The 17829-nt window shown below is 42.4% G+C and overlaps 1 protein-coding gene across 12 annotated transcripts; it reads left to right on the top strand.

The window, feature by feature from the left end:
* Window positions 1-399: 399 nt before the first annotated feature.
* On the top strand, window positions 400-17162 carry LOC148674264 (uncharacterized). 12 transcript variants are annotated; one of them, XM_088624243.1, is made up of 17 exons: window positions 407-607; window positions 1899-1952; window positions 3617-3643; window positions 4127-4159; window positions 5088-5120; window positions 5329-5361; window positions 8618-8638; window positions 8975-9010; window positions 9747-9779; window positions 9874-9897; window positions 10445-10477; window positions 11442-11456; window positions 12283-12315; window positions 14010-14042; window positions 15222-15242; window positions 16307-16336; window positions 17029-17162. In XM_088624243.1, the coding sequence occupies exons 1-17, from the start codon at window positions 553-555 to the stop codon at window positions 17040-17042; spliced, it is 528 nt and encodes a 175-aa protein (XP_088480369.1). In that variant the 5' UTR covers window positions 407-552; the 3' UTR covers window positions 17043-17162. The 12 variants fall into 12 exon arrangements, with proteins under 12 accessions (XP_088480380.1, XP_088480378.1, XP_088480369.1 ...); XM_088624244.1 differs by having other exon boundaries at window positions 409-607; window positions 3614-3643; window positions 8621-8638; XM_088624242.1 differs by having other exon boundaries at window positions 418-607; window positions 3614-3643.
* The last annotated feature ends 667 nt before the right edge of the window (window positions 17163-17829 follow it).

The following is a 17829-nucleotide window of genomic DNA, read 5'->3' as shown; positions in this document are numbered from 1 at the left end:
TCTTCGTTGACACTCTTCTCTGAGTCTACAGTACCTGCAAAAACCGTGTTTGGGCCTGAACCTTCAGTCCTAAGAGAACTGACTCATTGCATACGCACACCTACAAGACAGACACGGGGGTCGTGTGTGTGTTTTAGAAAGGATGTATAAAAAAGCATATTAATTAGCTAATTAACCCCCCCACACCCACCCATCCTTGATCGGAAGCAACTCCTTGCCAAATTATTCCCCAAAGATGTCGCACACTCGCACGGGCTCAGAGCACTGCCCACGTCATGCCAAAATATAACGGCCCATCTGATGACAGAGCGGGCCTTGGACCGGCGGCACAAAAGGTCCCATTGAGCCCGCGAAGAATGGATCGACTGTGCGGCCCCGGGAGCACGGGACTGTGCTGTCAGGTATAGGAGGCCGGGAGGACGATAAAACCCACTGTCTGTCCATGCAAATTAGACGGAGAAGTGCCGATATATAGCCACCGCCGCGCAAGAACAGACCTTATTGTTCAGAGCAGCACCTGCAAAAAACCCAAAACACAGCCCGCTGTCCGAGATGAGACTCCACATCGCTCTAGTCCTGGTCCTAGCTGTTGCCGGACTTAAAACGGGTAGGGACACTTCTATTTTTCTCTCACGAGTAAATTAAAAAAGACAAATACTTCATAGAACTGCTATGTCGGAATACCACATTCATTTTTTAGATGACCGAAGGAAATCAAACACTTTCTAAGAAGTTATGTACCGACCACTTTCTTTTAAGTTCACAGTACCATTTGTTTTAACGGAGCTCGTTTATTTGAGCCTTCCTCAGCTCTGGTAAATAGATTATTTTTGCAGCGGTATTATCATTAGGACGTCAGTTAATATTAGATTATGATTTTCCGTATAATTGTCTGTAAATTCTTGAATTGGGCATGCTGGGGCATTGCAACACTAATGTGATGCTTTGTTCGTAACTGAACAGGAGACCAGAAAGGAAGCGTGTACAGACAGACGCCTAACGAATTTCTGGTACCATGCATCTGATATTGATTTTAAAAAATCTTAATAGTGCAGTACGTACAGTCCCTGAGAAAGTTAATTTATCAATAACGTTTCTTCCGAGTTTATTCTGCAGTGTTAATATTTAAAGAAAGCTGTAGATCTTTTATGAAAGAGGTAATGCTCTATTAAGAGGTATTTACAGTTAAATGTTTAGAAAACAGTTCCTTTACCGGTGTCTCTCCTGTTGTTAAACTGTTCGATGTTTTTGTGTTTTGTTGATAGTGCTGATAGATTTCCAAGGGGTGACATTAAGGTGTGAATAACATTTTCAATAGAAAATTCTGGGTTCTGGGTTCTTGGGAAGGTTGAAGGTTCCTACTGTATATATTCCAGATGAAACAATGCTGTTCTACTCTTAAGGAAAGTATTTCTCCTGCATCTTTCCACTAAACAGTGTATAAATAGTTGTATACATGGGTCCAAGCAAGAGTCGCTTTGGGAATAATGTGTCGGATAACTACATAACATCACATAGACGAACAATAATGGGTTCCATTGTTAGTTTAGTTTGTATTTATTGTTAACATAATTCCTCACACCGTTAGCGGTATTACAGATGGTTGTATCTGAGAAATGAAACCACAGTCGAAGCGTTTTTATCAAAATATAAAAGACCAGCGAGACTCGAAACGGTTGTTGTTTTGCTCTCTTCCTGAGGTGTGATGGACCTCGCTCAGCAGTCCATACCTAGTGCTTTTCGTATTTGTCACCATGGGATTCACCATCATCGTTCCTTTACAAATTCCATAGAACATGGAGGTTACCTAATTATCACGGTTCTTTCTTACGTACACATTATGGCAACAAAATCTCAGCGTCTTACGTGTCCTGTTGTAATCGTCTTTCTTTTTTCAGCAACCGCACTGTCCTTGGCATCAGAGGAAATAAGTGAAGAAATCAGTAAAAAGGGTAATGTTTTTGTATTTTAAGTTGCCTCCGTAATTGAGAACATCAGGTACCCCTCTCCATCGTATTATTCGAGAAGGCCAGTATCCTACATTATTTTAAATTAAAGGTTTCCCAGACGAATTCGGGTTTCCTTGTGTTCATTCACGTATATTTGCTCTGTGCTCCCGACCTGTAATAATGTTACATCTTGGGCCGTTACCATTTACTTTTTTCAAATTACTGAGACAACAGGACACCTAGTGGTTAAAAGAAAAACCACAGGCTCACAGAGCATCAATTCTGTAACTTCCGTGCTGTTGAATATCGTATAACGGAAAGATTATAAACAAAATTGTACATTCGCTGTTTTTATCTTTACTAGCTAGGCCAATAAATTATTCACTTTATAAAAATGTATAATTTTACTAAGCAATAACATAAACGAAAAAGTGTATTTTAATCTCAATGAGATGTTTTGAATATAAATCAAAATTCAGGGTATTTATTTGTTCCTTTATTCAGAAACCACTGAAAGAGATGAAGGCAACAGTGTTAGTCTGTATTGCTAATAGATCATTTACTGTTCTCCTTTTCTGAATTGAAACACATTAATAAACAAATCCCCTTTATCATCAGCATTCACAGAAGAAATCTGTTTTATATTAGTTTCCTTGTTTTTATACAGTATATACTGTACAGATGTTTGTTCTGGTAGGTGTTATATCCTGTGTAATTGCTTGCTTACTCTAACAGCTGTGTAAGTTCTCTGCCTGAATTATTCTCAGAAAACTAAATGAACTTGAGTTTCTTTCTGGATTAGGCTGTTTACATTAAGAACATGAAAATACTGAAAATATTCCTTGTTGAGTCTGATCTAGTAGAGCTGTGTATTTCCTGTCCTAGAAGAAGCCCCAGTCCAATTAGTTCTCCATGTCATCCTAAATCTCCCATCCTGTTTTATTAAGAACACGTATAAGTTATTGATCAATAAAGCAAGGAAACCATGATACTCCCAGGACAGAAGGGTAATGTTATTTCCTAATTAATTAATTAACTCAATTTTACAAATCACTTTTTTTAACTGATCAGAGAACAGATTGATGATTTAAAAGAGGACCTATAAAACCTTCTGGTCAGGGTTAAACCCTGGACCAGGGTTCGAGACCTTTGCAGCAGAGCGTTCCCATCTAAACAAAGTAACAGAGTGTAGACATTGAGGAAGGCGCAAACATATGTTCTAAATGAACTATGAATGCATCCTTTTACTAATGTGAAAAGAATTTTATACCCAAAAAAAACATTCCATAATACCCACATAGAGTAGGGGTTGCAGAGTATTGCTCCGAGCTTACAAATAAGAGGGGGCCATGAGCTTGTTTGGTAGTTAGTGTCACGAGTTGTACCTTCTCTCGTAAGCGCCCTGGCATTCCCACGCATGCTAGATTCCACACAAGCTCATCCAGGAGCTAATTATCCAACCACGTCCCTCTCTCTCTTTAGTATTTAAACACTCTTCACCGGCTGACCTACGCTCACTATTGAGACGTCTTCCACAGCTATCTCTTGTGCGCGCTGCTATTCTCGACCTGTCTCCTTTGACCCCCCGACCTGGTTCTCCTAGTTCCGGTTCTCCTAGTTTCACACATTAGGCTGCACATTGACTCTCATTCCTTGTTTTCCAGAAGAAGATGTGAATGACCTGCAGAAGAGAGGTACGATCTTACACCCCAAAACCCTGTGATCCCTGTCTGATTCGGAGCTTGGCCACTTTCTTGCTCGCTGCTCTCTTTCTCTGCCCGTGTCAGTGTCCCACTACACCTTTGGGTTTCCTGAACGCAGAGGGAGGGGTGGCTGGTAGAAATTTCTTGACCTTCTCTGTCTCCTGCCAGTCCGGTAGGGAATTCTGGGAAGGGAATGTGGGAATTCTGTGTGAAAAAACAGCAAATGACAGATGAGAATCAATGCCATTGTTTTCGTTCAATGCAATATGTGTTCTGGCATTCACAGACCGCCATCAAGCCAAACAAACAGTTGTCCTGCTAATTCTAAAACCCCATATACTTTCTGAGCATTTCTCGCATTTCTACTGGCAAACCTGTCTCAATTTCAGCACTGCTGCATAATCATAGAACTTTCATAGAACCTCATACAAAAGGTTTTCTGACAGTAAAGCCCTTTGACCTCTTTGTTTCCAGACGAGCTGGATTATGACGATGAGTCAATTGAAGGTGAGACAGAGACAATCATTTTCATCGTTAAGAACCTGTAGGCTGGGAATGTTTTTGTATCTCGTACTATTGCACTTACAACACAACAAAGCTTGGGCATTGCCATGCTCTGGGTCACCTTGCTCTCAAGAAGGATTAGTTGTTAGTCTGCTTTTGAAAAAGTCAACCAGGGAAGTTTTTGTTTTAACAATGCAGTATACCACAGAGCCACATCAGGTCAACCTGCAAGATGGCGAGTCATCAAGCCTTCAAGGCTTTTGAGAAGCTAACAGGCAGCTCCGGGCTCACTGGAACAGACCCGATCCACCCCTCCCTCTCTGAGAAGCTCAATCTGATCCAGACTGACTCACAGGCAGGCGGGGGTCCTGCCAAGGCCCTCCACAGAGACGCAGGAGGCCGCAGGAGCCACTGTCCGCCACCTGCTGTCTCTCGCTGGAACCCAGGGGCACGTGGTGGCTCTGAGAGAGAGGGAGAAACTCAAGGGAAATGAAAACATACCTTTTTATCGGTGTGGTGTGGTGGCTCTGTGGTAAAGGATCTACACCTGTAGCTGGAAGGTTGCTGGTTTGTATCCTGTGGCTGGCAGAGGAATCCTACTCCATTGGGTCCCTGAGCAAGGCCCTTAACCCCAACTGCTCTGGGGTGCTGTATAAATGGCTGACCCTGTGCTCTGACCCCAAGCTTCTCTCCCTGTCTGTGTGTCTCATGGAGAGCAAGCTGGGGTATGTGAAAAGACAAATTCCTAATACAAAAAATTGTATCTGGCCAATAATGTGATCTTATCTTTTCTTATCAGGATAAGAACAAGAATATAAGATGCACTGCAATGGGCTGTGTATCCTTCAGGCAATGCATCTGTCTGCAGAGAAAATAATCAAGTGTGATAAGCACGTACAATAAATACAAATCATTTTCTCTCCTATTACAGAGGATCAGGCCTTGGAGGATGCCCAAAACTTAGGTAATTTCTATCTGATTAACTTCCATTGTGGATTAATTTCTGGTTTGCGCCTGTGTGTGGTGTAAGATTTTTTTGCATGACTTCCCTTGCGTTGCAGTACTGTGTTTCAATTGCCTGTAACACTGAAAGTATTTGCATTAAATATTGGACTTTAAATAGAAAATATCAATAAGTAAATAAACACAAGTAATTTTCTCTCCTTTTACAGAGGTTCAGGCCATGGAGGATGCCCAAAACTCAGGTACTTTCTACCTGACTAATTTCCAAATTTCCATCGTGTGCTAATTTCTAGTTTGCATCTGTTTATGGTGAGAGAGCTCTTTGCGTTCCTTCCCTTGAGTTGCAGTACTGTGTTTACAGATGTCCTGGACTTCAGCATGTGTGAAGCTGCTCTGACCCTATGCCAGTGCATTAACTTCTAACTTTGAGCTGCAGTGCAGAACATGTGACCTTCCTCATACAGCTGATAGGCTAGTATCAAAACTGTGGTTTGGGAGTGATTATTATTATTAGCAGCAATAATAATTATATGGACACTCCACTCAAAACAGTAATGGGGACTCCCCTCCACCACCACCAATTTGTAGCCCCACCTGGATGATGCGACGGCAGCTATAGTGAGCCAGTACACTCACCACACACCAGCTCCCCAGTGGGGAGGAGAACAGTGATATGAATGATGAACTATGAAATTTGCCCAGGACACCGGGGTTCACACCCCCCTTGTTTTCGAGAAGTGCCCTGGGATTTTCGAGGATCATTCATCTGGATAAATGAATTGGGGTATGAGCTTGAAACTTAGCTCTTCCTTACTATTTCTGACCAGTTAAGGGTCACGAGCTGGAGCCTCTCCCTGCAAGCACAAGGCAGGGTACACGTTGGAGGGGACAACAGTCCATCGTAGGGCACACACAGACACACACAGGAAACCAGAGCACGTGAAAACGGGGGGGGCATACAGACTCCACACAGACAGCACCCCATGCCCAGGACTGAACCCAGTGCAGCAAGACAGCAATGCTAACTATTGCGCCGCGGTGTCGCCCGTGTTACGTATATGCTTTTTATATTTTCAAGCACATACGCTGTGTCGGGATAGTAGGAGGCTTGCAGCGAGCCAGCGAGCGAGGACGCAATGCCACCCGCCAGAGGAATCACTCCGACAACCGCTCCTTAATTCAGGGTGACGCGGCGGCGTCTGCCGCTGGCTGCGGTTTAATGCTCTTATCAGGCAGATTATCTGAGGCAGGAGGCTCGCTTCAAATCACGGAATCGTTAATCGGTTTCAGAGACGACAAGGGCAGCTGTTGCTGCGTTGCAGCCGAGGGACATCCCGAGATGGGGAGAGTGTGGAAGAGGCTTTCACCTTGCTCGTTTGGCTGCAGGTGCACCCAGACGCACTCGGCTTTTTACCGAGACACGCGTTCTCTGCGGGCCTCTGTGCCTTTTTAGGTGGAAACCACTTGTGCGCTCTCAATATCAGAAAGGCGTTTGTCATCTGATTCAAGGTTGCTGTTGAAATACTTATTTTTCGCAATTTAAGGACACAAGAATCGTTCTGTATCAAGGACCAATAGAAATGCAAAGGAGCTACACATCTGATCCTAGCTGTGTTCTAATTAACTCCAGCCATCACTTCCGTTGACTCTCTGCGGGACCGTATTGTCCTACTTATCTTTCTATCCTGTTCGGGTGCTTTTGTCCAACACATTGCCATGCTCAAAATGTCGCCGCTAGATGGAGACAAAACCACTTCGATAGAAGAGCACGCCTTTCAGCAGCCATAACGCAGTCCGTTGCCAGACACTCTACTCTTGTTTTTCACAATTGACCTAATTTCAGTCACTTAGTTCGGGTCACTTTTGTATTTAAAAAAGGCATAACCAATCTTTACCAAGATTTAACATATCTGTGCCAGCTATTTACAATTAACAACTAATAATCTCCCGTACAACAACGTGAATTCTGGAACAGTGTTGAAAAGCTTTGCTGCTAATCTCTAGGTATGTTTTCACAAGTCATAAAATATTAAATTTAGATGGAAATGTAGGTTTATACTTTATGATATTTATAAACGTTACATTTTTACAATGTCTTGTTTCGATTTTTAATTACATTTCATTTAAAACGTTTACGTTATTAGCGTAATTCCCTAAGAAACATGGATAGATCTAAGTTTTAATGATATTGATAGGAACGGGAGCTTTTCGCGCTGAAAATAGATATTGTGATATTTCCATAGAGAAATGAGTTGCTGGGTATGTCAGTGTCAAGGTGGTATATCGCCAAGCATCTGATTACGTCTCTTTCAGAAATTGTGAAAAAGGAGGTATCCGACTGAGTAATAAAAGACAAAATGAATCCGAGCTGTGAAAGTCCTGCTCTGCCCGGACAGAGTCTGTGATTATGCGGGTGTCTGTCGGGAAACCGTAACGGGTTAAGGAGAGACCGCCAGACTCATGATGTGAGTGTCCTGTGGCGTGATCCACCCGGTGCCAAGGCCGGACCGGGAATAAATCGGTCAGGAAATCAGATTTAAAAAAGTCCCAGCTGCCCTCGTTGAGACTGGCCAAACGGCTGAGCTCCACAAACTCTAGAGAGCATTCTGCGACCCTTGTGGAGCCGTGAGAGAAACCAAACCAGAGATTGCAGCTAGCCAAATAACAAACAGTTGAACCTACTGTACGAGTAGAAAGCAGAGACGAGAGAGCGGTGTTTTTCGAATACTGAGCCTATGAGGTGGTTTCTGTATCGCAGTAACACGCTGATATCTGGTCAGTAGCCGCGCTGTCTAGCCGCTACACAGACGGAGAGATTTATCAATACCCTTCCATGGAACCGTTTGGGAACATTACGATCCAGCGGTGTCGTAATCTCTTCGTTTTGCTGGGAACGAACCTCCAGAAAGCATAAGAAGGTTAGCATGTGACGTTGAGAGATGAAGTTCACACCATTAGTAAAAAGCTCTTGCTCCAATTCTGTATTCAAATAATACATTTATTTTATGTGGTTGCTCTGTGCCATTCATTGAAACCCTCCAAAAAAGATTCTCAGAATTAAAATAGACGTGTAGGGTAGTGTGCTGTAGTGGTTAAGGTTCTGTATTCTTAACTGTAAGGCTGTGGGTTGAAATCTTGGCTCAGATGATGGCTGTCTACCTTCTACCAAAAGGGACATGCAGAGGTTAGATCAGCAGAAGGGGACTGCCTGAGCTTAGCTGTTACGAATGTAAGGCTCAGCAGGTACTGTATACCAGAAATCCCATAGGCTTCCAGATGAAATAATCCTGTTTCCCAAACATAATATACTGTACCCCCCCAAAATCCTCACATTAAATAAGCCAGAATAAGACTTTAAGAAACTTTCTCACAACGAAATTGTGTGCAGTGCTGCCCCTGGCCTGGAAAAGCCCTTGATACACAGCGCTCCATGGTACAATTTAAAGACATGTCCTCCCATTCGTGCAAGATGACACTTCTCATTCTTTCTTTTCCCAGAAGATGACAATGCTGCAAAGGGTAAGGAGGTCTTTTACATGCTGTATATTCTTCTGGCCTGAATTCTTCTTACTGCTTTTGCTAAACAGAAGAAAAGAGGAAGAGGGCAGTATACAACAGAAAGAATGTATCCAAGTGTTTTATTTCACTGCTTCATGAAGTACTGCATGCACTGCAGCTAGCAGACTTCCCCAGTGAAGACCCTTGCTTTAGTAAGCTCAGACGCTGGCACTTTTGTGACAAACTCTTACGCAGTTCGTGCCTAATCCAGCTGATGAGTTTTTTCCCCCCTGTAGTATCTTGTTATATTAACAAATGGCTAACAGTGCTGGCATCATTTTCTTCTTTTTTTCGTAGAAGTGGAAGATGAGGAGGAGTTAGAGGAGAACGTAGGTAAGTAATGAGGTGTGAAGCCTGTTTTTCTGGCGTTTCGGTGAGTGATTAATGTGGGGGTGAGCTTTATTTAGAGTGGTCTTTCTATGTATAGTTTTTGCTGAGGAGGTGGAAACTGATAGACAAAGTTTACAGACAGAAGTACATACAATACATTCCGGGATAAACAGTGCAAGGAGAAGGAAGATTCAGTGCAGTAAAGGTTTAGAATCACATTACATTTGTAGGAAAGCACTGGAGTATAACTAAGTGCTTTTGCAGTAAAATTCCAGTGGGTGGACTAGCGCCACAGTGGTTGGCGTTCCTGTTTGGCAGCTCTTGGCCCAATTCCTGGGATGCTTATCAGCATGGAGTTTGTATGTTTTCCCTGTGTTCATGTGGGTCTCTTTAGAGTGCTCAGCTTTCATCCCGCAGTCCGAAGACTTGCTGGTGGGTTAACTAGGCTCTGGGGAAGATTGGCCCCGGCGTGAGTCTGTGTTTGTGTCTGTGTGTGTTTGCGATGGACTGGCGTCCCATCCAGGGCGTATCCTGCTTTGCTCCCATTGCTTGCTGGGATAGGCTCCAGCTCCCTTGCGACTCTGATTTGGATAAAGTGGCTAGAAAATGACCAGATGGAAGTAAAACCATACCATACTGCAGTGGAGAAACAGAAAAACAGTGCCCAGATCACACGCTCTCAATCTAATTGGACTCTCTGGACTTTGTAATGGTGTTTCTTCATGGTTTTATTTTCCAGGATTAAAAACTGAAGCAGAGGAAGACGATACAGGTAGGCTGGAAGCATTAAGCGTGTTTTTCCATCTGTAGCATGCAGTGCCAGTTTGCCTGGTGTAATTCCTGGCGTGTGTGTGTTTGTGTTCCAGAGAGCCAGGAGGGAGCTGAGAGAGGTAGGCCACACAGTTCCTTTCTGCAAAGCAGAGCCGGGAAGATAAGTGGTTGACGTGATGCACACTCCGAAGATCTGAACACCCTGACATTAGAAACTTGGCCAAGTGTCAGAATTTCACATGGGAAGTGAAAATAAAAAAAACTAAATGGATGTTTTATTAAACATAAAATATTACAGTAAGCTTTGCACATTTGTTTAAAAGTTGGCTGGTATTTGAAATTAATTATTGTGGTATACAAAGGTTCTGTGTGGAAACGGCTATTATAAATACATGTTATAAAAATGTGTGAATGCTTCCGATTCAACATACAACAGGATGAGGCCAGCTCAGGCACTTGTGTTCTGCACATAAGAGGTTAAGCTGAATAAACATTCTGCCACTGGAATTTGGAAGATACAGCTCAATGTTTGTTCAGTATAAAGAGCAAAAGACCTGACTTTGCAGGGCTAACATGTTACCTTGAAAAGAGTCACATTTGTACCCCACCAGCTCTCTCTCGTAAAAAAATCAATACTCACACGTAGCTCTCCTGCTATCTTTACAGAGCATACAGAGGAAGAGGAGGTGGAAAATCTAGGTGAGTTTGAGGTGTAAACCCACCTGGGCTCAAAGGAAAATGGTCATGCTCTGTGTTTATTTATGTGACCATGAGGAACGCATGGCGTACCCTGGCCAGGGCAAGGATAAGGTCTGGGGGAGAGGCTGGAGGAGAGGCTGGGGGAGAGGCTGAGGGAGAGGCTGAGGGAGAGGCTGGAGGAGAGCCTAGAGGAGAGGCTGAGGGAGAGGTTGGAGGAGAGACTAGAGGAGAGACTAGAGGAGAGGCTGGAGCAGAGGCTGGGGGAGAGGCTGAGAGAGAGGCTGGAGGAGAGGCTGAGAGAGAGGCTGGAGGAGAGGCTGAGGGAGAGACTAGAGGCTGGAGGAGAGACTAGAGGAGAGGCTGAGGGAGAGGCTGGAGGAGAGGCTGGGGGAGAGGCTAGAGAGGCTGAGGGAGAGGCTGGAGCAGGGGCTGGCGGAGAGACTAGAGGAGAGGCTGGAGGAGAGGCTGGAGGAGAGACTAGAGGAGAGGCTGGAGGAGAGGCTGGAGCAGAGGCGGGGGGAGGGGCTGGGGGAGAGGCTAGAGGACAGAGTATGGCTGCCACTGCTCTGAACCCGTCTCATTCTGCACAGCAGTGTACTTTATAATACATAGTTACTACACAAAATACATATTTACATACATAATGTAACCAAAAAGTCAAATACAGCAATGCACTCTCTAAAACATGTTGAAAGTGCTATAACAGGACAGCTTATTTTAATACTGTGACAAAACGTGTATATTTAATAAGCAGCAATAGGATCCAAGGGACATAGATATGGGACAGATTTCTGATGCATGAAGAATAAGCAGGAGATCCAGATGTTTGTGGGCCTGGGACAGTGACTCTAGAGGCAGCCGTGCACTGCCTCCACTGAGCCATAGCAGGTCACAGCAGTGCCTCCGAGACCGGAGAGAGAATGTGCTGCCTGAGCTCACACTCTTTCCTGTTGTTCTTTCACAGCCTCCGAGAAAAGAGGTAAGACTCCCTGGATTTATAAGTCTAGTTTTTCATTGTAAAACTAGGGTCCAGTGTAATTGTATGTGTTTTTAAGTCTGCCCTGGAATGGCTCATTTGTTCTGTATTGCACATGTGAGTGAATACAGTTTTGAAAGTTCTCTCGATACTCTTGCACAAGCGTGTTCTGCTGACTCTTGTGGTCCAAGGGGGAATGGAATGGCTTGATTTATTCACCTCCTTATTATTGAGGTGGTGATAGTATTTAAACAGCCTGATGCGTCCAAACAGCTTCAACTGTGTGTTACAGCCTTTGTCACCAAAACACCAACACCGTATGCTGACCACATGTCCCAGGTTTCCCCATATTTATTTGCACTGGATGTTCAAAAATCACCCAGGAAGAAGGAGAGTGTTCTACATTTTGTTACACGCTCAACTCCTGTGGCCTTTGTGTTCCCAGGCTGCTAAATCACTGTGCCCAGAGGAGCTGATCTTTACCCTGGCACCCTGGGTTAAATGATAAGGATCTGAGAAACAAAGGGTCAATGCACATGTGATGACAAACAGCTCTTGCTGAGCTAAGTGAAAAGAACCTGCCTTTAGGACATGACTCTGTGCAGTATCACTCTCCTATTTTACATTTTCCCTTCATAATTTTGAATACATAAAAAGATTCCCAGTTAACTACAAGCTCAGACATGAAAACAACTGGTTATTCCAATGGAAATGGGAAATAATTGGTTATTTAAATGGAATTCACAATACTTATTGGTGAAGACTATACATTGTTTGTAGCACAGGGAACTGACAGTGCAACTTTGATTCGTTGTTTTTCCCTCCTTAGACAATATCGAAACAGATGACCTTGGCAATCTAGGTAGGTTACCATTTTGTTGTGAACAAACTGCTATTTATTTTGAGTGTTTCTGAACATAACAAACCAAATCCAAAACAAAACCAAAGTTTTTACCACCCAACACTTACAAAAGGCACCCAAGAAGTGATCTATCACACAAGTGGACATCAAGCAGGAGCAGGAGTCTGGTGGCAGACAGCTCCATATAAATTATATCAAAAGCGGGTTCCAAATTTTTATTATAAATAAAAATGACTATTCTCTCCAACAGCAAATACTAGAGCACAGTTTGGTTATACAATGTGCTACTCCCAGAAAAGAAAAGGAAACAATATTTTTTGGCTTTTCATTTTCATGTTTTGACCTCTGATCTGTATGTATGTACAATTTTTAAGATTGTCTGGCATAGTGTGGTACTTTAAGAAGTGTGACTTAGGTTTTTTTTCTAGTTAGCAGTCTAGATTGATGACATAATTGAAGCATAAATGTATTAACTGGAGACTGCTCAATCAATAAATAGACTGAGACCCCAATTTAATAACATGAGGTAAAATCATGCCATTTAAAACCGGAAATGGTTCTTCCATCGTTTTCATGAGTGCAGGCTTTAACTATACTTTAATTCTTCTTCTAACCCTTTCCTAACATTCCTTGTTTTATAATGAGCAATAATTGAACTATGTTAAGGGATTCTTAAATTAAAGGTGATATAACTGTAAATATGGCACAGCACAATGATTATTTTCCCTTGAAAATGAATTGCATTTATGAAGCTGTTTTCATGACAGTCCTCTACTTGTTGTGCAATAAAACCCACATGATTTCCCAGCAGTCTCCAGTCCTGACATAAATCAGAATTTATTGAACAGATATGGCCCTGTCCATATTTGAGCCTCTAACTGTAGATGGCCACTCAGGAATGGCAGGGCATTATACAGTGCTCAGTGTCAGTAGAGCAGGCTGGCCTCGTGCAGAACCCAGCCTTACATGAAGTTATCTGAGGGGATCTAGCCTGCGGGGGGGCTCAGCCTGACAGTGTGTGCTTAACCTTCAATCTGCAACGATCCAGGAAGACACATCATGCGATGCAGGCCTTTTCCATTTCCAAGCATGATGGGCCATTTAAAGAAATAATCTTTAACTGAGTTTAACAAAGAGGATTCTAAAAAAGTCCCGCCCAAGAAAGTGTCATTGATAAATAGACAAAGTATTGATTTCTTCCTTCTGAAACTACACTCATTTTCTAGAATATGTGATGCTGTGTTGGGAATTAATGGTGTTAATAACAGAAGTTCAGGAGGAAGATTGGGGTGTTAAATCTTGAACACTTCCACTCGAATACATGCATTATATATGTCACAAACTCCATCCTCATAATAGTTCCCTTATCTAGAGTCACAGTTCATACTTTATACAGTATACTTTATACCTACTCATCTCTCTCTCGCATTCATTATCATCTAACCCAACTACTAATTATTGATTTTATCTATATGGCCCAGAACAATGATTATTTTCCCTAGAGAATGAATTGCATTTATATAGCCAAGCAGATTTAATCATATAGTTATCTGATACAATCAGATTTAATCCACCAGGTAAATTTAATCATTACATCGTAATAATAGCCACATTGTCGAGCATCACTTGTTTTTGACAGGAGGGAACACCTGAGATCTTCTTGTAAAAAGAAATTGTGCCTTCTCTCTCTGCAGATGATCTGATTGAGGGTTTAGCAATCGAAGAAGGTGACTCTCCTGCGCCCCATTTTCTTGTGTTTCTCTGCTACAAGGATGTTAAAATATTGGGGCAAATGTTTCAATAACAGGACAAAAACAGAGCCAATGTAGAAATCCAAGACAACTCAGTAATTCTGTGTAGGAAAGGTCTGGATATGTGTTCAAACATACACAAATTAAGTTGGGGGATATTAAGAGCTGTTTGACTGGGGCAAATCAAAGATGCAAATCCATCATATTCTATTTATTTCTATCAAAGTTTCAACAACATACACAGTGAATTACAGTATAGAGATTTTTTTCTTATTCGATTCCAAAACTATCCTACTATCCGACTGCCTGCTGTTTCTTTTCTCTGGATCTCTATGGCCCTAATGTCACTGTGAGATTTTGACTGTTCTATTCAGCCTCCTGTTCAGGTCCTGACATAGACATACATAGATGGAATTCAGCTCGTGTTCCCAATGAAAAAAATATGCCTATGCCTTAGAATAAGCTTTAATTATTGCCCATTCCCTGTCCTGAGGATACTAGGAGATAAGATTTACGAGTGGGACTTCCAAACCATGATTTAAATCAAGAGACGGGAAGGTGTGTTACACCTAGACTGCAGAGCTGGGTGGCATCCACAAATAAAAAGAGATTTACTATCCATCAGTGCCAAAACTGTTCGATAAGTTAATAACAGGAAGACATATTGTAAGCTCCAAGCAACACAGTCAAAACTATTTACGAAGCCTATCTCTACTACAGAGCAAGTCTCCCATCGGCATTAACTGTCAGCTGAAGAATGGCAACTAAGGATTTTCAGGGAGCTCTCTAATCATGGACACTTTCAAGATTCTCAGATTCATTTGTATAAAATTGAAGCAGATAGACAGCAATTAATGCAGAGTCCTGGAGTAACTTTAAGCCTTTGATGAATATCGTAGCATGAAGAAAAGCAAACACTAAGAAGCTAAGAACAACATTAAGACCGTTTTCTGCAATTTCAGCTCAATGGCACATTGGTTAGGGATATGATTTCATTATTTGTAGTCATTATTTAGAGAATGCATTCCTCCCACCTGTGAAATGATTTTGAAGGCACTGCATAACCTACTTAAACCCCTTTAAATCTGAGGAATCTAGTATTTTTAGAAGAAACTCTACCCTCTGTGATCTGATTGATGATTTATTTATTTTCAGAGAGTGAGGAGGACAGGAGAGGTAAGTTCCTAAGAGCCACCTATATTTCACAAGCCTTCATTCAAGATGTCCAGTTTTGAACTTGTACTGTTTCAGAAGTGGCTCACAACTGTAAAGTGTTTATTGCAGTGTCACTTCGATAAAAAAGGAAGCTTCAGTTTCCCATTATTTCGCTTTTGCAATAAATACAGAACAACGTCTGATCTAAATTCTTCCCATCTGGTAATCCAAAGAGTTAATGCACGCAGTCACTGAAACTGGACAGTGTTAGGAAATTAGGGACAGATGAGTTCACAGAAGCTCAGTTAGAGACTCCAAGGTCTACCCCACAAGGGTGAAAAAGAAACAACAAAAATTTAAATTCCCCCCTCCCATCTTGGTTTTATGGGAGGGAGACCAGGGGTCAAGGGTCATGAATAAATCTGCCTCAGTTGCCTGGAGCATTGGAGCAGAAAGTGAGATCCTGTTCCAGTCCGCCTTGTATTGGCTGGCTCAGGCCACACATCTGAATCTCAGGACCAGGGTGCTGTGCCATATCATAGCTGATTGTTTCCTCTGTGCACATCTGGGGGATTGTTTGCGTGGGGTTTGCAGGGGGCTGGCTGGCTGGCCGCTACCACCGTTGAAAATGACATTGGTGGCACGTTGCTGTTTCTGCGGCATCGCGTTCGCCGGTACACGCTGGGGCCATGTGATCCAAACGGCGTCTCGCATACTGCTCCCAGCGCTTGTTTAGCAATGATCAGCTGACAGCAGTCCACTGGCACCAAAGCTTATGAGTCACCCATTACGCTCCTTCAAAGCAAAGGAGAGTATTCAAAATATCAGCCGATAGAATAAACAACAAGCTGAGCGACCTGTTCCTGAGGTGAATTCAACAGTCTTGGAAAGCAGTATCAACACCAAATACAGATTGCAGTCAGCACAGCTGTGAAGGGACGGATCAGTAAATATTCAAGGGAATCTTGAATGTGGTGCACGATGGCAGAAGGGCCATTAAAAGGCCTAGGTGCTTGGAGAATCTTGTAAAAAAAAAAGTATCCCAAGGGAATTTAAGTAAAAGATGTTCTTTTTTTATTTAACAGGAAAAGCCCAGGAAGAAGAAGAAATGGAAAGTAAGTTGCCGTCGATCCCCTTGATTGCATAAGGGCTAAATCGCTGTTCGGTAGAGGATGCATGAGGTCAGGTGTCTCCAGTTTGGGTCCTGGAGTGTCAGTGAGATCAGTGCCTGAAAAGTCTGTCTTTCACTGCTATTCAAGACAAAAGATGGGATCAGTTAATGGGATAAAATATCTAGTGCATCTCACAGAATTAGGGGATTTACATATTTATGACCCAGTGTTTTTTTATTTAGGCTTTTGATTTAATATATTTATTATTACTAAGGCAAATGGATGCTTCTGCCATTGAGAGGTACAGCAGATTAGCTCATGACCGAGAACTACAAAGGAGAGATTAATGCACCAGTGTGGGCCATACTGCCTGTGGATTTTCATTCCACTTCTGCGTTTACTGATCTACCTGAGCTCATCGCTAGCCTCACTCTATTCATGGTGTAGTAATCACAGGATAACTGCTGCAGCCTTTAATACGACACAGCAGCTTTCTGATCAAGGATGGACATAACCGTTCTGCTCTCTTTTGGCTGACCTTAGTCAGGCTTTTTGAAACACTGAAGAACCAGGTGGTTAAACTAGGCAGGCCATTCTTGCTTCATGCAATCTCGCTGTACCTCAGCATGCACAGCTTTGAATAACCAGATTTACACTTGCAGTAACGAGTCTCTCGCTTTCTCTTTCTTCCTCAGCTGATCTTGAATGAGAACGGAGACATCTTCCACCGGAGGAAAACGATGCTCACATGCATGCTTTTTTTGGGGGGATCAAAGGAACAATTTCTTGTTTAAAATAAAAGAATAAAGGGATATCAGTGGGAGATTAATGCCTGTCTTTGTGATCTTGTTCTTACCAAAAAAAAACAAAAAAAAAGGTAAAACTTTAGGTTATAGTATATTGGCCCATCTAGTTTGCTTTGTTGCCAGGAGCCAATTGACCCAAGATCATGGACATCTTGAACACCATACACTACAATAGGAATAAAAAAAGGCCTTGATTAAGGTCTATGTATTTTATTTTCAACTCCCACCTCCCTTAAAACTGCAATTGCATTTACTTTATTTTGACACGATGATTAAAAGTATGCAACAGCACCTGTATTTTCAAAAAACACAATAAAATATACTCTTATAGTATGAACGAAAATCTAAGGCTCAATAATTTGCCAGCAGACATCTTGCACTACACATGGCACAGATAACCAAGGCCACTGGAGATTAAGTTACTGAATAAAAAAAAAAGAGGGCATCAATGTGATAAAAAACACTGAACTTGTAAGTCCTAAACCAGTCTTCGGCACTGGTAAGAGAAAAGGTTAGTTGTAATTTAATAGAATTCTATTACTTGTTGGGATGAAAGTTTACATCCTAATTAAGAACATTTGGTGAAAGAGGAGGTGTAGGGGGTGGTATGGAGGTACACTGGTGAGCACTAGTGCCCTGGATTCTATTCCAGACCCAGGGTGCAATCTCTGGAGTTATGTTCGTGTTGGG

The sequence above is a fragment of the Lepisosteus platostomus genome, chromosome 3, assembly GCF_059453375.1.
Source record: "Lepisosteus platostomus isolate fLepPlt1 chromosome 3, fLepPlt1.hap1, whole genome shotgun sequence".
Lineage (NCBI taxonomy): Eukaryota > Metazoa > Chordata > Actinopteri > Semionotiformes > Lepisosteidae > Lepisosteus > Lepisosteus platostomus.
Note: the sequence above shows the minus strand (reverse complement) of the source record. Positions and strands in the feature narration are given on the sequence as shown.